Source organism: Salvelinus sp. IW2-2015, linkage group LG11 (genome assembly GCF_002910315.2).
Source record: "Salvelinus sp. IW2-2015 linkage group LG11, ASM291031v2, whole genome shotgun sequence".
NCBI lineage: Eukaryota > Metazoa > Chordata > Actinopteri > Salmoniformes > Salmonidae > Salvelinus > Salvelinus sp. IW2-2015.
Window position 1 is genome coordinate 2,891,395 of NC_036851.1, and position 26,457 is coordinate 2,917,851.

The window sequence follows — 26,457 nt, forward strand, 5'->3', positions numbered from 1 at the left end:
ACAAAGGACTTCACCAAAAACAGTACAAAATACATACCTAATAGCTATAAATAAGATACATACAAAATGCATAAAACTACTTAATCATGGCCTCTAAAATGGCCATAATGCATGCCTCCCTGGCATTCACCTTCTCCAACTTCCACATCTGGACCCTTCTGGAAGGGAGAGCAGCCCACAGCTGCACCTAGGGAGGATGAGGAGATGATAACCGGTGTGTTGATGGAGTGGCAGCCCCCCAGCAACTCATCAATCACCGCATACCACTCCCAGGATGTGGCTGTGGCCTCCCTTCCCTTCGTGCTGACTCCGGTGGGGGGAGCTTTTAACTCCTAAAAAATATGGAAAAGGATAGCTTTCAGCATCAAACATACTACATGTAAATACCTGTAAAAGGTATTATGCCAATTGCAGTAATTTTCTCTGGAACACGTGCACCTCTCTAACATGTATATCTTCACACTTACATGAATGTGCCGGTGAAGCATAGGAAATAGATGGGAAAGTGTTGTTGCTCTCAAAGAAAAGGGGAACTTTATTAGCCAAGTACAGCACAGCAATAAATGTCAAGATAACACACAGTAGCATACAGTGTATGTTTGGTTCTCCCACTTCTTATTCACCCATGCAGGTCACCAGGGAGATCATTCAAGATTGACGTCGAAATTGGACMTCTATTCATGTCCCAAAGACATCAGGAAATGCCATCAAAACCGACCACTAGGGGCAACCAAGAGCACTTTTATCATCAAATAGGCTTGGGTTTTGTTAGAGTGTTGTGGTGGTGGATGGGCATATGTTCAATCCCAGTCATGGGCATTGGTTAGAATTTTTTGTTTTTACCCATTTGGAATGGGTGTCTAAACTTAAATCTTAACTTTGAAATTTGACGTTTGGAGTAACAGAACAATACAGAGCAGTAGGAGCAACAAAAACACTTAGAAATGTGACATTTGGAGAACGTGGATAAACGTTTAATTCTGCAGTGAGACTGAACGCTTGTTGAGGTGACAGCTAGCTGCCCCTCCAGCTCACACTCTTTCACGTAGATCCTGAAAAATACATKAGATGAAGCACAACATTAACCAAAACATGAGTAAAGTAGAATTGTGTGATCTTTCTGTAGATAGCTAGGACTGCCACATACTTTATCGAATTGGAGTGCGAAGGTGAAACATTAATGAGTGCAGCTTACCATTACTTTCACCATAACAGGTTATGTGCAATAAAACTAGCTAGACCCATTCATGCTGTAACCGTTCAGGTAGAAACTAATATTGCATAGCATGAACATRACAATCAGCTCAACACAAATAAAATCGACGTGACAAATCAGAACTATATGGAAGAAAAAGGAAGTGGTGGGACCAGCACCGCCGTGGAAAATAGGAATGTAGGCTACCGCGTTACTAACYTTAGYTACAGATAGTGGCAGTGCATTGTGCAGTGGCAAGAAAGCTAACTATGGCCACATGACTTACTCAAAACCGTTTTATTTTGAAGCATTTATCCTGTCGTGTTCGCCACTGAATTCAATACCTGGTATTGTCATCAGACCCTGCAATAGTTTGAACACAAGCCCTGGTATTTACAACAAGTAGCTAGCTAGCTAGCTAGCTAGGCTAATGTTTAAAAAAGTTGTCGCTCAACAGCAAGCAAGAAACCCTGTAGCTAACATTACTGTTTGAACAGTTATAACTTCAACTTCTACTAAAGTGCGTAGCTAGGTAAAGCAGCAAGCTCCTGATCTGTAACATTTTTTTTTTTAAATCACAGGATGAAATAATCATGATCATTTTAAAGAGAACAAATTATATACACCACCGTAGAAGCTTCACTAATRGCCATCTTCCAACTTGTTTTGTTGTTTGCTTGAAGAGATCTAGCTAATCAAAACTCGCAGCCCCCCCTTCCAATGCATTGTGGCTGTGGAATTCCCGAAAAGTGAATATAAAAGTGTGCTATAAAAGGTTCTATTTTTGCGTATTGAGAATGCGCTCTTCATTGATTTCGGTAGTGCATCCCCATATCTAATTGATCAGCTGTTGTCAAGCTGACATGAGTATGACATCCAGGCATTTAAAGTATACTAGATTTTCGAAATGTCACATTCTATAAAACTGTATTTTTTCACATACTCAAACGGCCTACTATTTAAGATGCAAGTATGGGTATTCGGACACGGCCACACACAAGTTCCTTCACACACACACAAACATATTTATTCATACTAACGCAAGCACACAAACAAATGCTTGCACCACCATCCATACAGGCTTCACACACACATTCTCGTGCACGCACCCACACACAGACTGACCATGTCGTCATCTTCACACTCGTCCGGTGTGCCGTCCTCCACATCACTGTTATGGGTTTCGTCTACCAGCTCCTCTGTGTCCGAGCATGACTCGTCCTGAGACACCTCGCTACTGCTCTTCTCTGCCTTCCGTAGCTCTATACACACACACACACACACACACACACACACACACACACACACACACACACACACACACACACACACACACACACACACACACACACACACACACACACACACCACACACACACACACACACAACCACCAAAAAGCAGGTATGTTACAGCAGACAATATTATGTTACTGTGAGGTACAGTAGTTAGGCCTCATGTAGGCTGTGAGGCTACACTTGGCTAACAAAACCCTCCAAAAACATGATAAGGTCTCTCTAAAGGAAATATGGAGCGATATTGACAGTAATAGCAAATATGAAACAGATGTTCAAGGTGCAAAAGTGACTTGTGATACATCTGTAAAAATAAGTGACTACTGTTTCGAAACCACCCAGCCAGCCTATGAATATACATGCTCTTGTTATGTCTATGTATGCCCCTAAGGACTCAACTACCAAAATGTTCTACCATACCTCCCCTCAAAAAGAAAACAAATGCAGCTGTAGTCACCGCTATCTTTCCTAACTGTTATACTTTTTTATTACATTTTTTATAAAGCCTCCTAGGCTGAAAAGAAAAGTATCTACATTATAGACACTAAAGCTGTAGCTATGAAGCTTAGCTAAAGAAACGTAGGATTACTTGCGTAACCCCGGTTCTATGAGAATATGAGTGAGATGTCTCACTATGGGATTCGTTTAGCGGATCACTGACAGCTCGAAGAACCAATCACACATCGTCTGTTGTAGACAGACCGGTCGAGGAGCGAATGAGGTGAGCCCCTCTCTTCCTTATAAGGCGTCACTCAAGCATGCCTCTTACTTGATCTTGCGAGCAGGGGATTGCGGTGAGACATCTTACTCATATTCTGATAAAACCAGGGTTACTCAAGTAACCCTACATTCTATTTCAAATACTTGTTTCAATGTCTCACTAGGGTATATGGCCATTACCTAGGAGAATCCCAGGGCAAACTGTAGGCACGAATGACAGGGCGTGCAGCCCACTTACTCGCTTTGCAGGCATAAGGGCAGACGGTACAGCATTGTGTTGTGTTTAAGACAAAGTCAAGACCGAGACCAGAAGAATGCAAGTCCAATTCAAGACCATGAGTGTAATTTGGTCAAATCACCACCATAATAAAGTTCAAAATGTCCAGTATTTCTGTGTTCATATTTCAGAACATATGGATTCTTCAGACACTCGAATAGTGAAAAAATGCATGCTGAGGGAAAATAGAGGCAATACAAATACAAATACAAATAGAGGCAATACAAATACAAATTATTACTAACCCAAAACACAACGCCTTCAAAGAAGGGCTAAGGATTTATAAAATAATGATTATAATAATGCTAATTATTATTTTCAATAATGTGATTTAATCTTTTCAGTTTTTGTTGGAAAGGAAAGGGTTAACACTGAAGAGAAAAAAGATCCAATCAGGATTTGGCTAGGAGATAAATCTAGCTAGCCATTGGCAAGGCCATCAGAGCTAGATAAAGGCATCTGCCATTCAACTATATTAGGGCAAAATGTTGGAGTGACAGTGTAATCAACCAATTACATTGACTTATTGAGTGGGACCGTTTTTACAAAAATGTATGGCAACTTCTGCCTTCTTGAAGGCAAACAGGTCAATGCGCAATAGTGAGCAGTAGTTTCCCCACTGTCCAAGTTATTTTAAAAGAGATGGGTAACAACAGCAAGCGRGCTGCAGTAAAAAACACAGTTCCACTCACCAGATGATGATGATCATTTGAACGTAACTTCCTYTTGAAAGTTACTCTTGAAAAGGGAGAATATAACAAATTAGCAACAACATCCTCTTTGATAAAACCTGCTGCAGCCGCTGCAAATTACKCGACAACAACAGCATGCTAGCTGGACAGAACTTGTGTGTGAAACATTGCTGTGAGTTTCACTTGAAATGCAACATGAAATCTTATTACAATCTGTTCATAAACAGTGCATTCGGAAAGTATTCAGACCACTTCCCAATTTCCACAATTTGTTTTGTTACAGCCTTATTCTAAATGGATTAAATGAAATGTTTTCCTCGTCAAATCGACAATTTTACATAATGACAAAGCAAAAACMTATTTTTATATCACACTTWAAAAAAAWAAWTCTGACAAGCGACCACTTAGATATGGTCATTTTCACATTTCACACGTATACTAAGGTATTTGCATTTGGACAATTAATAGACACTGCAGTAAATAAAACTGAATAAAAACATCTGTTTTGTTCAGGACAGACTGGTGCACTATAGCGAATCAGAGCTAAAGTACACCTTTATACAAATAAGCCATTTGCCACACGGACCTGCCATCATTCACTTTGAACTGGACTGTGTGTTTACAGGCAGTTGCAACATCACAACTTCAGATCATTGGAACGCCAAAAGCCATGTAAAACACCACGGGAGTCCTCTTACATTTGGGAACTTTACAATCCTATTGATCAAACAACCATGAAAAAAGGTAGGCTCTCTCTCCCTCAGTTATGCACATCAACAACAAGATCAACAACTAATGCTAGCCAGAGCAAGATGAGCTAATATCGAACGAAGGAACATTAGAAAAATCCTGTCAAACTTTTTCAGCTAGTAGGCCGTCAAAATTGCACTGATAACGATGGGGAATTGTAATCTCCTCTTCCTTCTGCAGCTCGCCTGCCAATGCATGCTTGTCCCAACCAAGCACCCCAGCTAACTAGCTAAGGTTGGCTAGCTTGCTAGCTAGCTACTTCCAGACACAAATGAGAGAACACCTCACTCTGACCATTTTACTCACCGTAGGTAGCAGAGCTGGTTAGGCTGTTTACAGTACATGTTATGTAGAGCGTTCTTGACTAACTATCACTTTAACATTTACTGACACCAGTCATATTCAGCAGGTGTTGCACGTTCGTTAWTTCATCAGTTCTGCYTTCTGCACTCTGGCACACTCAGACAAGAGTGTTCTGAAATCGGAGTAGATAGGCAGAGTGAATTTGCAAACACAAGAGATTTGCTAACTGTATAACAGTCATTGAAGTTATCGCCTGCTAACCAAATGACACCTGCACCTCTAGCTGTGTATAACCCCRGAAAAACGATGAGTGGAAAAAGTCAGTCACTCACCCACTCTAATGGCATGACATGACATCCTCCTAGCAGCTACCTATTTAGCTAACTTTAGACTCRGTGTTTTTAMCTTGCTACACAAATAGATATGCTAGCCTATTAGCCATGCAATGACTGACTTGTGATCATTGCCCTTGCTAGCTTGATTGTATTGACATTCCCAGCCTTAGTTATATTGATCCATTTTTATCCAAAATATTGTGTCATTGAAACGGAAACAGTGCATCCCGAATGTTGGCATCAAACAATGTACCAAGCCAGCTGTGATTTACAACCTGATAGCAATACTTTTTGGACTACCAAGAAATGTATTGGTGAATTATATTAATCATGCATTGAACTGCATCCATCAATGCCTTAGCGTACCTCATGGAACGTTGAGTCAAATATATATTATTTTTAATACCTTTTACAGACAATCACAGATTACAAAAAGAAAACCGTCCCCGGACATCGACATCTTGCTTCCAGACAAATTAAACAACTTATTTTCGCACTTTGTGGACTCTCCTTCTCCGTGGCCGAGGTGAGTAAAACATTTAAACGTGTTAACCCTCGCAGGGCTGCCGGCCCAGACGGCATCCCTAGCCGCGTCCTCAGAGCATGCGCAGACCAGCTGGCTGGTGTGTTTACGGACATATTCAATCTCTCCCTATCCCAGTCTGCTGTCCCCACATGCTTCAAGATGGCCACCATTGTTCCTGTTCCCAAGAAAGCTAAGGTAACTGAACTAAATGACTAGACATTTCTGTCATCATGATGTGCTTTGAGAAACTAGTCAAGGATCATATCACCTCCATCCTACCTTTTTATTTTGAATTCTTTTAACCTTTATTTAACTTGGCAAGTCAGTTAATAAGAACAAATTCTTATTTTAGCAATCGCCATTGCACTGCACACTGCTTTATCCCATCTGGATGAGGAATACCAATGTAAGAATGCTGTTCATTGACTACTGCTCAGCATTCAACACCATAGTACCCTCCAAACTCATCATTTAAAAAAATATATATATTTCACCTTTATTTAACCAGGTAAGCTAGTTGAGAACAAGTTCTCATTTACAACTGCGACCTGGCCAAGATAAAGCATAGCAGTGTGACACAAACAACAACACAGAGTGAAGAAAAAAAAAGAAAAAAAAACAACAACACAGAGTTACACATGGAATAAACAAGCGTACAGTCAATAACACAACAGAAAAAATAGAAAGTCTATATACAGTGTGTGCAAATGGCGTGAGGAGGTTAGGCAATAAATAGGCCATAGTAGCGAAGTAGTTACAGTTGAGCAAATTAACACTGGAGTGATAGATGAGCAGATGATGATGTGCAAGTAGAAATACTGGTGTGCAAAAGCAAAAAAGCAGAAAGTAAATAAAAACAATATGGGGATGAGGTAGGTAGATTGGCTGGGATATTTACAGATGGGCTATGTACAGTTGCAGCGATCGGTTAGCTGCTCAGATAGCTGCTCAGATAGCTGATGTTTAAAGTTAGTGAGAGAAATATAAGTCTCATCATTAAGCTTGAGACCCTGGGTCTCAACCCCGCCCTGTGCAACTGGGTCCTGGACTTCCTGATGAGCCGTCCCCAGATGGTGAAGGTAGGAAACAACATCTCCACTCTGCTGATCCTCAACACTGGGGCCCCACAAGGGTGCGTTCTCAGCCCCCTCCTGTACTCCCTGTTCACCCATGACTGRGTGTCCATGCACGCCTCCAACTCAATCATRAAGTTTGCAGACYACACACTAGTGGTAGGCTTGATTACCAACAACGACAGACCCTCGGAGTGTGGTGTCAGGAAAGTAACCTCTCACTCAATGTCAGCAAAACAAAAGAGATGATCGTGGACTTCAGGAAACAGCAGAGGGAGCGCGCCCCATCCACATCGACGGGACAGCAGTGGAGAAGGTGGAAAGTTTTAAGTTCCTCGGTGTACATATCACCGACAAACTGAAATGGTGCATGCACACACAGTGCAGTGAAGAAGGCGCAACAGTGCCTCTTCAACCTCAGTAGGCTGAAGAAATTGGGCTTGTCACCAAAAAACCCTCACTAACTTTTACAGGTGCACAATTGAGAGCATCCTGTTGGGCTGTATCACCGCCTGGTATGGAAACTGCACCGCTCACAACCGTAGGGCTCTCCAAAGCGTGGTGCAACGCATCACCGGGGGCAAACTACCTGCCCTCCAGGACACCTACAACACCTGATGTCACAGGAAGGCAAAAAAGATCAAGGACAATAACCACCCGAGCCACTGTCTGTTCACCCCGCTTCCATCCAGAAGGCGAGGTCAGTACAGGTGCATCAAAGCTGGGACAGAGAGATTGAAACACAGCTTCTATCTCAAGGCCATCAGATTGTTAAAACTTCTTATGGATTGGTGTCCCGTCTATGGGACAGTTGTTGCTCAATATGCATAATGTGACTACAACGTTGTTTTAAACAACAACAACAACAAATGTGGTACATATAAGTGTCTTATATGGGCAGAAAGCTTAAATTCTTGTTAGTCTAACTGCATTGTCCAATTTACAGTAGCTATTACAGCGAAAAAATACCATGCTATTGTTTGAGGAGAGTGCACAACAACAAAACACTTTTATCACGGCGACAGGTTTGATACATTCACATCTGAAGGTAAATCATTTACTTACATTCTGAAATCTTGCTCTGATTTGTCATCCTAAGGGTCCCAGAGATAAAATGTAGTTTTGTTTTTCATATTCTTAAAAGGTCCATAGAGTATGCACTATCGATTTTGTATTTCCACTCGTTAAACTTGCAAAGAAAGAAATCTGTGAAAATCGAACGCTAAACGTTGTTTCAGCCAGCAAAGTTATGTTCGTATTTATTTCCTGACACTCTAAAAAGTAACCAGCCTTTGCTATATCATTCTGCATTCAGTATATCCACTGTTAAGCCAATTTTAGCCAGGAAGGCACGACATCATTGCGCGCCGATGACACGGGCGGTGTTCACTTGATTGACTGTATCTTTGTCCAATGACCACCTATCGTTTTGAAACCTAGCTAGCTAGATAGCCAATGAGCTGCGCTTTACGTGAGTAAGTGGAACACCTTTGTGTGAAGAAAAATCTTTCAGCTAACCTCGCGCAAATAAGTGGCCTTTGGCCATTTATGCAAGAGCATGTCGAAGCGCGTTATGCAAATCTGTGAGATATGGATACTAATACTGGAAAAGCTAAATCAAAGTCCAGGTATACAGATTTTGGATGATATTCTAGCAGAAATCTACCGGGAAAGTGCCATGGACTCAGTTAGTGAATATAGTTTAGACAACAGCTAAAGGAGAGGATGCGACCTTAGACTGGTAAGTGAAATACCAGTATTTATATTTATTTTCTTTATATCGTAAATCCGAGCTAATGCAGTTGTTTCAATGGTTGCATAGTATTCATTTGAGAGATTTTTGAAATATTTTCTTTGATTGCTATTATATATACAGTATATCACACAAGTGAGTACACCCCTCACATTTTTGTAAATATTTGAGTATATCTTTTCATGTGACAACACTGAAGAAATGACACTTTGCTACAATGTAAAGTAGTGAGTGTACAGCTTGTATAACAGTGTAAATTTGCTGTCCCCTCAAAATAACTCAACACACAGCCATTAATGTCTAAACCACTGGCAACAAAAGTGAGTACACCCCTAACTGAAAATGTCCAAATTGGGCCCAATTAGCCATTTTCCCTCCCAGGTGTCATGTGACTCGTTAGTGTTACAATGTCTCAGGTGTGAATGGGGAGCAGGTGTGTTAAATTTGGTGTCATCGCTCTCACACTCCCTCATACTGACTGGTCACTGGAAGTTCAGCATGGCACCTCATGGCAAAGAACTCTCTGAGGATCTGAAAAAAGGAATTGTTGCTCTACATAAAGATGGCCTGGGCTATAAGAAACTTGCCAAGACCCTGAAACTGAGCTGCAGCACGGTGGCCAAGACCATACAGCGGTTTAACTGGACAGGTTCCACTCAGAACAGGCCTCGCCATGGTCGACCAAAGAAGTTGAGTGCACGTGCTCAGCGTCATATCCAAAGGTTGTCTCTGGGAAATAGACGTATGAGTGCTGCCAGCATTGCTGCAGAGGTTGAAGGGGTGGGGGGTCAGCCTGTCAGTGCTCAGACCATACGCCGTACACTGCATCAAATTGGTCTGCATGGCTGTCGTCCCAGAAGGAAGCCTCTTCTAAAGATGATGCACAAGAAAGCCCACAAACAGTTCTGCTGAAGACAAGCAGACTAAGGACATGGATTACTGGAACCATGTCCTGTGGTCTGATGAGACCAAGATAAACTTATTTGGTTCAGATGGTGTCAAGCGTGTGTGGCGGCAACCAGGTGAGGAGTACAAAGACAAGTGTGTCTTGCCTACTTACTTTTGTTTGCTAGCGGTTTAGACATTAATGGCTGTGTGTTGAGTTATTTTGAGGGGACAGCAAATTTACATTGTTATACAAGCTGTACACTCACTACTTTACATTGTAGCAAAGTGTCATTTCTTCAGTGTTGTCACATGAAAAGATATACTCAAATATTTACAAAAATGTGAGGGGTGTACTCACTTTGTGATATACTGTATATATATATATAATATACACACAGTGGGGAGAACAAGTATTTGACACACTGCGATTTTGCAGGTTTTCCTACTTACAAAGCATGAGAGGTCTGTAATTTTTATCATAGGTACACTTCAACTGTGAGAGACGGAATCTAAAAAAAAAAATCCAGAAAATCACATTGTATGATTTTTAAGTAATTAATTTGTCTTTGGAGACATTGGATCAGCATTCTTGTCACGTCTCCTGTTAGTACATTTTATGTAGGGAAGCTACATGTAGGGAAGCTACATGTATGACATTCCTGGGAGTGTGTAAACTTGTATTTTTTACTAGCATAGCATTTTTGTATGTTTTCTATAGTTATGTTCTTGAAAATMTATCAATTTACCAATTCGGCCACTTGGGTACATTTGTGAAAATCGTGAGGGACACCTGGGTGACTTCATACTAAATGTCATGTAGCTTGCTCATTCTTGAAGTTATCAGTCAAACTTTGCACATACACTGTTGCCCTCTTGTGGACACCATCTAAATTACATCCAACTTCCTAGCTGAATGTGTGGCTTTTCTTTTTCATGTCAAAGATGATGCAACAAAAATAGAAAACTTGTGTTTTTTTTATTTTTTTATTATTTTACTAGGCAAGTCAGTTAAGAACAAATTCTTATTTTCAATGATGGCCTAGGAACAGTGGGTTAACTGCCTTGTTCAGTGGCAGAACGACAGAATTCTACCATTCTGTCAGCTCGGGGATTTGATCTTGCAACCTTTCGGTTACTAGTCCAACGCTCTAACCACTAGGCTACCTGCCACCCCTCTAACCACTAGGCTACCTATATTTTACCTATTGGGTTCTCCTACATTAATTTTGTGTTTCCGTTCAAATTATATCAATAATATGCATATCCTTGCTTCAGGTCCTGAGCTACAGGCAGTTAGATTTGGGTATGTCATTTTAGGCGGAAATTGAAAAGAAGGGCCTGATCCTTAAGAGATTTTTAAACAGCCACCACTAGCACAGAGYGGCWGCTGCTTACCTACAGACTTGATATCATTGGTCACTTTAATTAATGGAACACTAGTCACTTTAATAATGCCACTTTAAGAATGTTTACATATCTCGCATTACTCARCTCATATGTATATACTGTATCCTTTACTATCTATTGCATCTTAGCCACTCTGTCACTGCTCAACCATTATATGTTATACTTATATWTTCTTATCCCATTCCTTTACTAGATTGTGTGTATTAGGTTTTGTTGTGGAATTGTTASATATTACCTGTTAGATATTGCTGCACTGTCYGATCTAGAASCATAAGCATTTCGCTACACTCACAATAACATCTGCTAAACATGTGTATGTGACCAATAAAATTTGAAGTTGGTTTTGTAGCATAAACTGATATGAGTCTGTTTGTTTGATATCTGAAAAGTAGTTAAAATGCTGTCAGTCCACTTTAAACTTTAGGTCACCGGTTACTTTGTGTGCTAAACGTGAAATGTTTTTTGCAATGGGAAGTAATAGTTSWACATTTTGATTGGAAAATGCTTAATTGTTATGTTTTTGTATTCTTATGATTGGGACCTACTGGCTTATTATGTCCAAGTTTATGGACTGCTTATCCTTTAACATCATGCTGTGTGGGACTGCTGTCTTTCCATCGGCCCTATGCAGTGATGTCTAGAGAAGTGGGTATACTCTAATTTTGACCAAAAAGTTCCCAAACTGTGTGTTGCAGCCGGCCGCGACCGGGAGACCTGAGGCGGTGCACAATTGGACCAGCGTCGTCCGAATTAGGGGAGGGTTTGGCCGGCCGGGATGTCCTTGTCCCAATCGCTCTCTAGCGACTCCTTGTGGCGGGCCAGGCGCATGCATGCTGACTTCGGTCGCCAGTTGTACAGTGTTTCCTCCGACACATTGGTGTGGCTGGCATCCGGGTTAAGCGAGCAGTGTGTCAAAAAGCAGTGCGGCTTGGCRGGGTCTTTTTTCGGAGGACGCATGGCTCTCGACCTTCGCCTCTCCCGAGTCAGTACGGGAGTTGCTGTGATAGGACAAGACTAACTACCAATTGGATATCACGAAAAAGGGGTAAAAAGTAAAATATATCAAAATCAGTTCCCAAATGGCCCGTGGCAGTGAAGGAAAGGCACCCTATGCGAAAAATCCTTTTTCAATACCTGGTTTGCATACCCATTGTTGCCTTTGGTAGATATCATCAATGCATAAATACCTCAGATACAGACCATTTAAGGAAGGATCTGTGTAGTTCACACCACTTCTCAAAAAACGCACCACTTGTTTCCATAAAGTGAGCATGTAAAGGGGCCCGTGTCAATGATCTTGAGTGTCAGGCCTGTCATATCCATCCTCTCACAGGCCATGCCCAGATGGCCATGGCTACCGGGCGAGGGTGGCAAATCTCCAGGTACACTTGTGTCAGAAGATCCCTGCGTAACGGTAGCTACCAGGACTGGTTGTAAAAGCAGGGGAGTGATCTCTGCCAACCAGCCTCCCTGGTCAGCCAGGYGCTCGAAGATGAGGGATAAGCTTGTTGCCTCACTTTGCTTGTGAGAGTGTGGGTTGCTAGGCATACGGGAGAGAAAAGCGTAGGCCATCACCGTTGACAGGGTGTACCCGTGGCGCAGGGGGGCAGAGAGTGTCTCCTAGTTAATTGGGATACCTCGTAATGTGTCTGAGGCATATGAGCATAGTGTTTTTCTTGCAAAACATGCTTGATCCTCTTGGACCAAGCATGTCACCGAGCAGGGCTTTGTGCGAGAGAGCAGCTGACGGAGCCTGTTCTACTGTTTTGGCTTGCGTGCAAGACAGTTGGAGGCAAAATGCCCCAAGGCATGGGAAGAGGGCCATGAAGGATGGCAAATGGCAACCTGTCATCCTGCTCCTCATGTCAGAAATGTCAGAAGAGACTAGAGGGAGAGCGGACAAATGCTGACTTTTGTCCCTGGCTGGAACCTAAGAAGGTGCCGAGGGGAGAGACTAAGGAAGGATGGCAATTGGGGGTAAAGTGCATCTCCTCCATTTTCAGATATGAGCAATGTCATGAAAGTGCACTGCTACACAGGGTATGTTTTTTTTGGGTGTGTTTTTGTGCAGACGTYCCTCCGCGAGGTGGAGAAGAATGGCTCACGTTAAACCAGAGAGAGCATGTTGGGCAAGGAAGCCGTAGGCTTTGCACACTATCCTCCTCTACCGCTTAGGGCTAGGCTGTAGGTTGGCTGAGCCTTTTACCCCAAGAGGGGTTGGGAGGGCAGAACATTGCTGCGGCTGCAGAAAAATACGGTTTTCCTCCAGGTCTGCCCTGGTTCAGGGCCCTAACCTGGGTATGGCAGTTTGCTGCGTTGTCGGGGGTTTAGGTCCCCTAAAGCCAGCATGTTGCCCCCTCCCCACTGTGAAGCTGGAATGATTAGGTGCAGGAACCAACGGGCTGCCCTTTACAGGGCCCGGGTCTGTGGAGCAGACAGAAGTTTAAGGCTTACGCTGTGTGCACACAGCTTGCGTCAACACGTTGCCGTACTGTAAATTTTACGCAATTGTCGCAATCCGTGCTCCATCTTCACAGTCAAGATAACACAAAAACATAGAGAATCATTTTGTCCGTGTACCCTGCAATATTCTATACAACTTCTGATGTATACCATGAACAGAATTCCAAAAATGCAGGATGGAAATTTGTTGCACACGTTAAGATACCAGGTTGGTTAATAGGCTATAAAATTAAGATAGGCCACATTTCTAGCTAGCTAGCTAACGTTAGCTTGTCATGTTGCCAAGTCTAGCTAGCCACAAGCTATGGTGTGTGTGTGTGTGTGTGTGTGTGTGTGTGTGTGTGTGTGTGTGTGTGTGTGTGTGTGTGTGTTGTGTGTGTGTGTGTGTGTGTGTGTGTGTGTGTGTGTGTGTGTGTGTGTGTAAAATGGAGAGAGAAGTGCTTAAGGTAATTTATTTTTTTGGTCACTTTGTAGAAGATTAAACATTTAAAAGGCAGAGAAGGAAAGAAAGAGGACTGGGGCTGCAGCCAGCAACCACTGTTCTTGCCGTTTCTTCCCAATCATGTCATTCATTGACCCATTTGTAAAATCACATCCCACAAGTGGGAATATGACAGCCAGGGATAGCCAGGTGTAGGGACAAGACAGGACAGGAAGAGGGAGAGGAAGATGTTGGTATATGTTATATGATGTATATGCTGTTTAATTGTGAGATATTACTTGTTTGATATTACTGCACTGGCGGAGCTAGAAACAAGAATTTTGCGACAACCGCAATAACATCTGCTAAACACTTGTATGTGACCAATACAGTTTGATTTGATGAGAACACCCAGCTAGAAGAGGACAGGGGAATGCTTGAGGTTGCTGTCTGGGAAGAGCCTATGTCCACAGGAGGACATCCTGATGCCGACCCTGAGCACCACTCAAGCTACCAGACATCTGACGCAAAGCACCTTTCAAGCCACCCGCCACCCTAGACCCCATACCCGGAAACACCTTCAGCCACCTCTGACATCACTCCTATCCAGCATCGCATCCTGACTGAATCGAAGCAGATAACTAGTTGGTTCCACCACCAGCTCCACTTACTGCACTGTCACTCCAAAAAAAAGCCATTGTCAAACTCACCAGCTGCTCTATGATGCAGCATTTAATTGTACATTTTATACATTGGCACACACAAATATCATTATTGTTCTCAAATGTAAAGTGGTGTTGTGTATGTGTATATATATATATATATATTTCACACTACCGTTCAAAAGTTTGGGTTCACTTAGAAATGTCCTTGTTTTAAAAAGAAGCACATTTTTTTGTCCATTAAAATAACATCAAATTGATCAGAAATACAGTGTAGACATTGTTAATGTTGTAAATGACTGTTGACAACAAGCTCAGTACGATGATGCTGTGACACACCGCCCCAGACCATGACGGACCCTCCACCTCCAAATCGATCCCGCTCCAGACTACAGGCCTTGGTGTACCACTCATTCCTTCAACGATTAACGCGAATCCGACCATCACCCCTGGTGAGTCAAAACCGCGACTCGTCAGTGAAGAGCACTTTTTGCCAGTCCTGTCTGGTCCAGCGACGGTGGGTTTGTGCCCTTAGGCGACGTTGTTGCCGGTGATGTAAGGGTTAGGCTTACAAGCCCTCAGTCCAGCCTCTCTCGGCCTATTGCGGACAGTCTGAGCACTGATGGAGGGATTGTGCGTTCCTGGTGTAACTCGGGCAGTTGTTGTTGCCATCCTGTACCTGTCCCGTAGGTCAAATCAWATCAAAGTTTGTCACGTGCGCCGAATACAACATGTTTACAGTGAATGTGCGGGAGCACTGGTTGATCGGCCCAATTGAGGTAGTATGTACATGAATGTATAGTTAAAGTGACTATGCATATAGTAGCATCAGTGTAAAAAGCGGGTTTGGGGGGTCACACAATGCAAATAGTCCGGGTAGCCATTTTATTACCTGTTCAGGAGTCTTATGGCTTGGGGGTAAAAACTGTTGAGAAGACTTTTTGTCCTAGACTTGGCACTCCGGTACTGCTTGCCATGCGGTAGTAGAGAGAACAGTCTATGACTGGGGTGGCTGGGGTCTTTGACAATTTTTAGGGCCTTCCTCTGACACCGCCTGGTGTAGAGGTCCTGGATGGCAGGCAGCTTAGACCCCAGTTATGTACTGAGCTATACGCACTACCCTCTGTAGTGCCTTGCGGTTCGGAGGCCCAGCAATTGCCGGACCAGGCAGTGATSCAACCAGTCAGGATGCTCTCGATGTTGCAGCTGTAGAACCTTTTCAGGATCTCAGGACCCATGCCAAATATTTTTAGTTTCCTGAGGGGGAATAGGCTTTGTCGTGCCCTCTTCACGACTGTCTTGGTGTGTTTGGACCATGTTTGTTGTGTTTGGATCTAGTTTGTTGTTGATGTGGACACCGAGGAACTTGAAGCTCTCAACCTGCTCCACTACAATCCAGTCGATGAGAATGGTGGCGTGCTCGGTCCTCCTTTTCCTGTAGTCCACAATCGTCTTCTTAGTCTTGGTTACGTTGAGGGATAGGTTGTTTTTCTGGCACCACATGGACAGGTCTCTGACCTCCTCCCTATAGGCTGTCTCGTCGTTGTCGGTGATCAGGCCTACCACTGTTGTGTCGTCTGCAAACTTAATGATGGTGTTGGAGTCGTGCCTGGCCATGCAGTCGTGGGTGAACAGGGAGTACAGGAGGGGACTGACTGAGCACGCACCCCTGTGGAGCTCCAGTGTTGAGGATCAGCGTGGAAGATGTGTTGCTACCTACTCTCACCACCTGGGGGCGGCCTGTCAGGAAGTCCAGGATCCAGTTGCACAGGGAGGTGTTTAGTCCCAGATCCTTAGCTTAGTGATGAGCTTTGAGCGTACTATGATGTTGAACGCTGAGCTGTAGTCAATGAATAGCATTCTCACATAAGTCTTCCTTTTGTTCAGGTGGGAAAGGGCAGTGTGGAGTGCAATAGAGATTACATCATCTGTGYATCTGTTTGGGCAGTATGCAAATTGGAGTGGGTCTAGGGTTTCTGGGATAATGGTGTTGATGTTAGCCATTACCAACCTTTCAAAGCACTTCATGGCTACGAACGTGAGTGCATGGGTCAGTAGTCATTTAGGCAGGTTGCCTTTGTGTTCTTGGGCACAGGGACTATGGTGGTCTGCTTGAAACATGTTGGTATTACAGACTCAATCAGGGACATGTTGAAAATGCCAGTGAAGACACCTGCCAGTTGGTCAGCACATGCCCGGAGCACACATCCTGGTAATCCGTCTGGCCACGCAGCCTTGTGTATATTGACCTGTTTAAAGGTCTTACTCACGTCGGCTACGGAGAGCGTGATCACACAGTCGTCCGGAACAGCTGATGCTCTCATGCATGCCTCAGTGTTGCTTGCCTCGAAGCGAGCATAGAAGTGATTTAGCTCGTCTGGTAGGCTRGTGTCACTGGGCAGTTCGCAGCTGTGCTTCCCTTTGTAGTCTGTAATAGTTTGCAAGCCCTGCCACATCCGACGTGCGTCGGAGCCGGTGTAGTATGATTCAAACTTAGCCCTGTATTGACGCTTTGCCTGTTTGATGGTTCGTCGCAGGGCATAGCGGGATTTCTTGTAAGCTTCCGGGTTAGAGTCCCGCACCTGTCTCTTATACACATCTAGATGTGTATAAGAGACAGATGTACGTACAGTCACTGTGGGGACGACGTCCTCGATGCACTTATTGATAAAGCCAGTGACTGATGTGGTGTACTCCTCAATGCCATCGGAAGAATCCCGGCAGTCTGTGATAGCAAAGCAGTCCTGTAGTTTATCATCTGAACACTTTTTTATAGACCGAGTCACTGGTGCTTCTTGCTTTAATTTTTGCTTGTAAGCAGGAATCAGGAGGATAGAGTTGTGGTCGGATTTACCAAATGGAGGGCGAGGGAGAGCTTTGTACGCGTCTGTTTGCTTATTTCCTTATACACCTGACTGAGTGCTGTCTTAGTGCCAGAATCGGTCTGTGGTGGTAAATAAACAGCCACGAAAAGTATAGCTGAGAACTCTCTAGGCAAGTAGTGTGGCCTGCAATTTATCACAATATACTCTACTTCAGGCGAGAAAAATCTAGAGACTTCCTTAGATTTCGTGGACCAGCTGTTGTTTACAAATATGCACAGACCGCCCCCCCCCCCCCCACGTCTTGCTGGAGTGTTCTGTTCTATCTTGCCGGTGCAGCGTATATCCCGCTAGCTGAATATCCATGTCATCATTCAGCCACGATTCCGTGAAACATAGGATATTACAGTTTTTGATGTCCCGTTGGTAGGATATTCGTGATCGTACCTCGTCTAGTTTATTGTCCAATGATTGCATGATTGCATGGCGAGTAGTATTGACGTTAACAGCAGCTTTCCCAGTCGCCTTCTCCGGGTCCTGACCAGGCATCCGGCTCTTTGTCCTCTGTACCTGCGTCGCTTCCTCTTGCAAATAACGGGGATGTCGGTCCTGTGGTGTGTTTGGAGAATGTCTTGTGCGTCGTCTTTGTTGTAGAAAAAATATTTGTTTAATCCGAGGTGAGTGGACGCTGTCCTGATATCCAGAACWATTTTTTGCCGTAAGATACGGTTGCAGAAACATTATATACAAAATAACTTAAATAACGCYAAAAAAAACACATAATAGCACAATTGGTTAGGCGCCCGTAAAACTGCTGCCATTTCTTCCGGCGCCATTTTACCTACCAAACCCTCAGGTGTGATGTTCCCAATGTACCGATCCTGTGCAGGTGTTGTTACACGTGGTCTGCCACTGCGAGGACAATCAGCGCACCGTCCTGTCTCCCTGTAGTGCTGTCTTAGGCGTCTCACAGTACGGACATTGCAATTTATTGCCTTGGCCACATCTGCAGTCCTTACTGAAGAGCTCAGTGACTTTCAATGTGGCACCGTCATAGAATGCCACCTTTCCAACAAGTCAGTTCAACAAATTTCTGCCCTGATAGAGCTTCCCTGGTTAACTGTAAGTGTTGTTATTGTGAAGTGGAAACGTCTAGGAGCAACAACGGCTCAGCTGTGAAGTGGTGGGATTCACCAGCTCACAGAACGGGACCGCCGAGTGCTGAAGCACATAGCGRGTAAAAATCGTCTGTCCTTGGTTGCAACACTCACTACAGAGTTCCAAACTGCCTCTGGAAGCAACGTCAGCACAATAGCTGTTTGTTGGGAGCTTAATGAAATGGGTTTCCATGGTCGAGCAGCCGCACACAAGCCTAAGATCATCATGCGCAATGCCAAGTGTCGGCTGGAGTGGTGTAAATCTCGCCGCCATTGGACTATGGAGCAGTGGAAACGCGTTCTCTGAAGTGTTGAATCACACTTCACCATCTGGCAGTCTGACGGACGAATCTGGGTTTGGCGGATGCCAGGAGAATACTACTTGCCCCAATGCATAGTGCCAACTGTAAAGTTTGGTGGAAGAGGAATAATGGCTGTGGCTGTTTTTCATGGTTCGGGAAATATTAACGCTACAGCATACAATGACATTTTAGATGATTCTGTGCTTCCAACTTTMTGGCAAGAGTTTGGGGAAGGCCCTTTCCCCTGTGCACAAAGGGGGGTCCTTACAGAAATGGTTTGTCAAGATCGGTTTGGAAGAACTTGACTGCCCTGCACAGAGCCCTGATTTCAACCCAATCGAACACCTTTGGAATGAATTGGAATGCCGACAGKGAGCCAGGCCTAATRGGCCAAAATCAGTMCCCGACCTCACTAATGCTTTTGTGGCTGAATGGAAGCAAGTCCCCACAGCAATCTCTCTTATACATATTTGTCTTTCACCTGAGTCAGTGTAATAACACGTCATTGACAGGTAATATAGCCTACAGCAGTGCTTCCAAACCCTCTCAGGGACCACCAGGGATGTCACATTTTTTTGCATCTGTAAACTGGCACACCTGATTCAATTAGTCAACTATCACCACCAAGCCCTTCCTTGACTAATTGAATCAGGTGTGTCAGTTGTGTCAGTGCTTCGACAAATATGTGAAAGGTCTGGTGGTACCCAAGGAGAGGGTTGGAAAGCAATGCCCTACAGTGTAATCTATATGTCCTTTCATAGTAGTGTTATTGTAAGTCTTTAAAACAAGTTGTGGTAAAAAAAATGGTCTTATTTTTTCACCCAAGTAGGTTTCAATTTTTTATGCAAAAAAATGCAAAAAAACCCCCAACAAAACTGAAATATCACACTTACATAAGTATTCAGACCCTTTACTCAGTACTTTGTTGAAGCACATTTGGCAGCAATTACAGCCTCAAATCTTCTTGGGTATGACGATTTGTGGTGGCAGCATCATGTGGTGGTCATTGTAAATAATACTTTTTTTCTTAATTGTAAATAATACTTTTTTTCTTAACTGGCTTGCCTAGTTAAATAAAGGTAAAAAAAAAWATATATATATATATACACTGCTCAAAAAATAAAGGGAACACTAAAATAACACATCCTAGATCTGAATGAATGAAATATTCTTATTAAATACTTTTGTCTTTACATAATTGAATGTGCTGACAACAAAATCACACAAAAATGATCAATGGAAATCAAATTTATCAACCCATGGAGGTCTGGATTTGGAGTCACACTCAAAATMAAAGTGGAAAACCACACTACAGGCTGATCCAACTTTGATGGAATGTCCTTAAAACAAGTCAAAATGAGGCTCAGTAGTGTGTGTGGCCTCCACGTGCCTCTATGACCTCCCTACAARGCCTGGGCATGCTCCTGATGAGGTGGCGGATGGTCTCCTGAGGGATCTCCTCCCAGACCTGGACTGGGAGGACTCCTGGACAGTCTGTGGTGCAACGTGGCGTTGGTGGATGGAGCGAGACATGATGTCCCAGATGTGCTCAATTGGATTCAGGTCTGGGGAACGGGGCGGGCCAGTCCATAGCATCAATGCCTTCCTCTTGCAGGAACTGCTGACACACTCCAGCCACATGAGGTCTAGCATTGTCTTGCATTAGGAGGAACCCAGGGCACCGCACCAGCATATGGTCTCACAAGGGGTCTGAGGATCTCATCTCGGTACCTAATGGCAGTCAGGCTACCTCTGGCGAGCCCATGGAGGGCTGTGCGGCCCCCAAAGAAATGCACACCATCACTGACCCACCGCCAAACCGGTCATGCTGGAGGATGTTGCAGGCAGCAGAACGTTCTCCACGGCGTCTCCAGACTCTGTCACGTCTGTCACATGTGCTCAGTGTGAACCTGCTTTCCTCTGTGAAGAGCACAGGGCGCCAGTGGCGAATTTGCCAATCTTGGTGTTCTCTGGCAAAATGCCAACGTCTGGCACGGTGTTGGGCTGTAAGCACAACCCCACCTATTGACGTCGGGCCCTCATACCACCCTCATGGAGTCTGTTTCTGACCGTTTGAGCAGACACATGCACATTTGTGGCCTGCTGGAGGTCATTTTGCAGGGATCTGGCAGTGCTCCTCCTTGCACAAAGGCGGAGGTAGCGTCCTGCTGCTGGGTTGTTGCCCTCCTACGGCCTCCTCCACGTCTCCTGATGTACTGGCTTGTCTCCTGGTAGCGCTCCATGCTCTGGACACTACGCTGACAGACACAGCAAACCTTCTTGCCAAGCTCGCATTGATGTGCATCCTGGATGAGCTGCACTACTGAGCCACTTGTGTGGGTTGTAGACTCCGTCTCATGCTACCACTAGAGTGAAAGCACCGCAGCATTCAAAAGTGACCAAAACATCAGCCAGGAAGCATAGGAACTGAGAAGTGGTCTGTGGTCACACCTGCAGATCCACTCCTTTATTGGGGGTGTCTTGCTAATTGCTCTAATTTCCACCTGTTGTCTATTCCATTTGCACAACAGCATGTGAAATTTATTGTCAATCAGTGTTGCTTCCTAAGTGGACAGTTTGATTTCATAGAAGTGTGATTGACTTGGAGTTACATTGTGTTGTTTTAAGTGTTCCCTTTATTTTTTTGAGCAGTGTATATATCATAATAATAATATAAAAAATGGAGCAGACATTTTTTGGTACCTTTCCCCCTCGACACAATCCGTCTCGGAGCTCTACGGACAATTCCTTCAACCTCATGGCTTGGTTTTTGCTCTGACATGCACTGTCAACTGTGGGACCTTATAGACAGGTGTGTGCCTTTCCAAATCAAGTCCAATCAATTGAATTTACCACAAGTGGACTCAAATCAAGTTGTAGAAACGTCAGGGACGATCAATGGAAACAGGATGCACCTGAGCTCAATTTCGAGTCTCATAGCAAAGGGTCTGAATTTACTATGTAAATATGGTATGTTTTATTTTTTGAATACATTTACAAAAATTTCAAAAAAACGTTTTGCCTTGTAATTATAGGGGTATACATTTTTACAATAAGGCTGTAACGTAACAAAATGTGGAAAAAGTCAAGGGGTCTGAAATACTAGTACAGCAGATGAGTCGCAGATTGAATTCCATTGAGATGAATGGACTTCCACCAGAACACAAAGTTTGATAAAAGCTGTGCGCGTGGCTGTGTTAGCCTTCTGTCTTACGCATGTCACACTTCTGCCGTAAGGCGGCGACTTTTGGCGAGTGGTCGTTGGCTATTGATAATACAACCCAGTAGAAAATGGGTGATTTCATAGCAAAACTGAAGTTTGTATCCCTTGTAATAGTAGACAGCACTTAGGCAGTAACTGTGAAAGCGTGTTAATTCTCTGCTATGAGAAAAAGCTGGTGATTTGCGCTCACCTGAGGTAGTGTGGTGGCACCCTCTGGTGGCGTCAGAGAGCCACTTTTATCGAATTAACATGGCCCTGTGTCCTAGTTTCAAGGGGACAAAGAGTGATATATACTGAACAAAAATATAAATGTAACATGTAAAGTGTTGGTTTCATGAGCTGAAATAAAAGATGCCAGAATTCTATACGCACAAAAAGCTTCTCAAATCTTGTGCACAAATTTGTTTAGCATCCTTGTTAGTGAGCATTTCTCCTTTGCCAAGATAATCCATCCACCTGACAGGTGTGGCATATCAAGAAGCTGATTTAACAGCATGCTCATTACACAGGTGCACCTTGTGCTGGGGACAATAAAAGGCCACTAAAATGTGCAGTTGTCACACAATACAATGCCACAGATGTCTCAAGTTTCGAGAGAGCGTGCAATTGGCATGCTGACTGCAGGAATATCCTTTAGAGCTGTTGCCAGAGAATTTAATGTTAATTTCTCTACCATAGCAGCACGTCCAGCACCTGCCTCACAACCGCGAGCGGTTTGGATAGCTGAAGTGAACACAGTGTATGAACACTATAGCCGTGAGGCTWGTGTAGGCATTAGCTAGTTAGCTAGCACCTCGTTAGGCTAGGGTAAGCTATAGCTAGCACAGTGCAAGGCGAAGGGTGCGTTGTTCGACTTCAGTTTAAAGTCTCCCACGACCGTAATGCCGTGAGGCTAAACTGGTCAGTCAAATCAAACGCATGAACGTAGGTTGAACTAAATGAGAGAATGGAGCTTGCCATACTACTGTCTGGGCAGGTAGGCAACTTGTTTCTGAGTTATCTATCCTTTCTTATGCAACTGTATGTGCAGGTAGGAATGCTAGTGTGGTTAGCAACACTATCGACAGGAGCAGAGGTCCTKCATTTGGCAATGTTAACCTCACGGTTCCCCTGAGAACAGTTCAGTAGGAAGACAGCCATTTAGTTTTGTTGAGGAGAGCTTCAGGAGAGTAGGGATCTCTTCCACAAGGAAGAGGTGAGAATGACCAGAGGGGGTAGTGGCGCCTTATAAGGAGGCGAGGGGCTCACCTCCAACAGATGACCGGTCTGCCTCCAACAGATGATGTGCGATTGGTTCTTCGAGCCGTCAGTGATATGCTGAGCAAATCCCAATGGTGAGACATTGAAATGTGTATTTGAATTAGTACGCCTGAGAAAGTAAAGCCATTCTAGAAAACCAGAAAACATTCTCACTTCCCACTTCCCACATGCGCTACTTTTGTAGGTTGTACATTAAACATTTCATGTGCTAAAGTCAAGAAACCAGTGAGTCAAGTGAACAAAAATCTGTTTCTGGTATATTTTCTCCACTGTTTCGCAATGTGATTTAATGGGTCCCAAAAAAGCTTGAGGTATTGCATCTGCTCTCAATAGAACACTTCAACTAGGTACTATTTGTACAGACACATCATTGACAAGTCTACTTGAAAACCAAAAGTCTGTTACACACAGCAGATTAATAACTGATAAACATACATATGATTAGTTAGGACTTAGAGCTGCTCCGTGAAGTAAACCCCTAAACAACTGATCCAAGGTTAGTTGTGTTTCACATCGATACGGTTTGGCTTCAAAATTTAGGAAGGGAATACTGGTCCTAAATCTCTGGTTAGAGATTTATGACCTGTGTGTGTGTGTGTGTTTGAGAGAGAAAGAGAGGAGTACAGCTGGCCCAGCCTACAGGGTCATAAACCCAGTGCGAATGACAGTTCATATAACAGGCCTTCGTCCCAAATGGCACCCTATTTCCAATGGGCTCTGGTCAAACGTAGTGCCTTATATGGTGCCATTTGGGATGCAGGCCAGGACCTCGCTGACTCAGCACCTTTACAGTGTTTGACCCTCACTGTTAACAGTATATGATCTGTGGTCAATTTATTTAGAAAAAGGGCTTATAAAGGTGTCTCACATTATATGAAAAATAATGCGGGAGCTGTTGGTGCAATAAAGTAGAGTCTGTGACCAGGATACAGGAGAMAGAAAATAGATTTTCTTCTTTGGTCACACCAAGGAGATAATCAATGGCTGATTGTGTCATTCTGCCACCTACTGGACAGTGGCCATTAGGGGAGGGTGGGAAACTATACAATCTGCATACCAGAGGCAGCCTTGTAATAATAACACAAATGAATTAATATTACACTAATTAAGGTTATTGACTCAGTCTGATTTTCTTGGCTGCTTCTGTAAGAGTTTATATTGGGCCTATCTTGGCCCTTTTTGTTTTTTTGGGGGTTGATTATGCTGTATTAAACTGGCCTCAACTCACACTTCAAGTTCTATTTGGCTGCAAAGACCTACCATTATTCACAGTGTTTGGGGCTTCAATTGAGTTCTCTACCCTACTTCCTCTATCCTCCTGTAAAGGTGTTTTCACATAATTGTTTTACCTTTTGTTGACTCCACCCTGATAAAGAGTGCTCTCTGTAAGGTTGTAGTCTGTAGAGTTATATTTTTCTTGTGGCCTGATGGAGATGGAACTCACCCGCGGCAAAGTGTTTGTCTTCTGTGATCTGTTCCACTCGGCCGAGCAGCGCATCAATGTTGAACTTGATCCGAGTCAGCTCTGATTTGATTACCTGTAGCTCGTTGGATTTTACCGCTGAGCTCAACAGACAACACCAGAATAGAGATATAAAGAGAGAGAGGGGGGGGGGCAAAGAAGAGTAATTTAAGTTTGAGATCCACCCAGACATTCATTGCAGCATGGAACCGAATCAAGAGAAGATTGCTGTATATGGTAACAACACTGCAAAGCGCGATTGCTCAAAACAATGACATGTACTCGTCCCAACAAATGATATCCATTCATCTTAGAATTTACTGTTTAAAAGCAAATATAAAATTGTAGATGAAAAGAGATTGCTATGGATTCGTTCAACCGAGCCATTTTAGTTCAGAGCTTTGCTTGAAGACGTCTTATTGGGTAAATTGTTGATATAAAGTGCCTGCAGGAACTTACACTTCTGCTTGGTGCTGCTAGGGAGGAGTGATGAGCGTGCCAACAGCTTGGCGGGCAAATACTTGACCTGACGCACCAGGGGCATGGCCACGTGAGGCCACTTAACTGGCACTATGCGAGGCACTGGCGACACTCTGCTCCTGTACTCAAACAGCCTACAGAGGGAAAGAGAGAGGGTACACAGCCTTTGGTGGATGGATATTGATAATGTACATTTCTGTATTGAGTTATGACAGTACAGAGGTAACAGTCCTTAATTCTTTAAAATTCATGCCGTTGGGGCGGGGGGTTCTAAACTGACATTGAATTGTTTTTAGATGGTTATACTATAGACTTAGAATTCCTTTAGGTATCCCAAAAATATTTTACAATTATTTTATAAAATATTGAATTTGGCCTTTACTACAGACCAGAGAAACACATTGAATAACACATTCATAAATGGCAAAAAAGACAGTCAAGAAATGAAAAACAAGATTTTGAAGTGTTTGTCCTATATCTACGAGATATAAGAAAGCTCAGGAAATATAAATCTAGATTTTTTTTTGCACGTATTTAATCCCTTTTTTTGGGTAGGCACAAAACTACCTTCATACTTCCATACATTTTTTAAAACCGGTACCGGTTACCTTCAGACGGGTTCCGTGACACTTGTGACGGTCATAAAGCCAAACTGAGAACACCTTCGTGTTTTGAGAAACTTCCCTTTCCACATCGGGGTCACATAAGTTTAGCTCAAATAGTTTGGACGCTACAAACAGAAGTTGGCACGTTGACGGTACCGACTTCAAACAAGTCCCCTGACACTTGTGAAGTTTGTTAAGCAAAACGGAGACCACCGTGGTGTTCGTGAGAGTCTCCCCTTTCCATAATAGTTTTTTAGGTCAAACTGTTCCGACGCTACAGGCGTTTTCATGAGAAAGACCGATTTTCGGCGGAAGTGGAACATTGGCGGATAAAGTGGATTGAACGCAAAAAAATATCCCTAGTTTGAATTGACGGATTTTGATGGG

At 43.6% G+C, this 26,457-nt stretch overlaps 1 protein-coding gene and 1 long non-coding RNA gene across 2 annotated transcripts in view; one reads left to right on the top strand and one right to left on the bottom strand.

Moving 5' to 3' along the window:
- LOC111969666 (RNA-binding protein Raly-like) overlaps nt 1–26,457 on the bottom strand; it is a 36,577-nt gene continuing 10,120 nt past the window's right edge. The window contains exons 4-7 of the mRNA XM_023995827.2: nt 25,445–25,599; nt 24,968–25,084; nt 2,321–2,457; nt 1–332 (exon numbers count right to left, since the gene is read on the bottom strand). Of these exons, the coding sequence (XP_023851595.2) occupies nt 81–332; nt 2,321–2,457; nt 24,968–25,084; nt 25,445–25,599 (661 nt within the window). The 3' untranslated portion in view covers nt 1–80. The remainder of the gene's footprint in view (nt 333–2,320; nt 2,458–24,967; nt 25,085–25,444; nt 25,600–26,457) is intronic.
- Nucleotides 4,774–26,457, top strand: part of LOC139028353 (uncharacterized) — a 102,345-nt gene continuing 80,661 nt past the window's right edge. Inside the window, exons 1-3 of the long non-coding RNA XR_011480541.1 lie at nt 4,774–4,922; nt 5,982–6,092; nt 6,228–6,287. This is a non-coding gene — a long non-coding RNA (uncharacterized lncRNA). The remainder of the gene's footprint in view (nt 4,923–5,981; nt 6,093–6,227; nt 6,288–26,457) is intronic.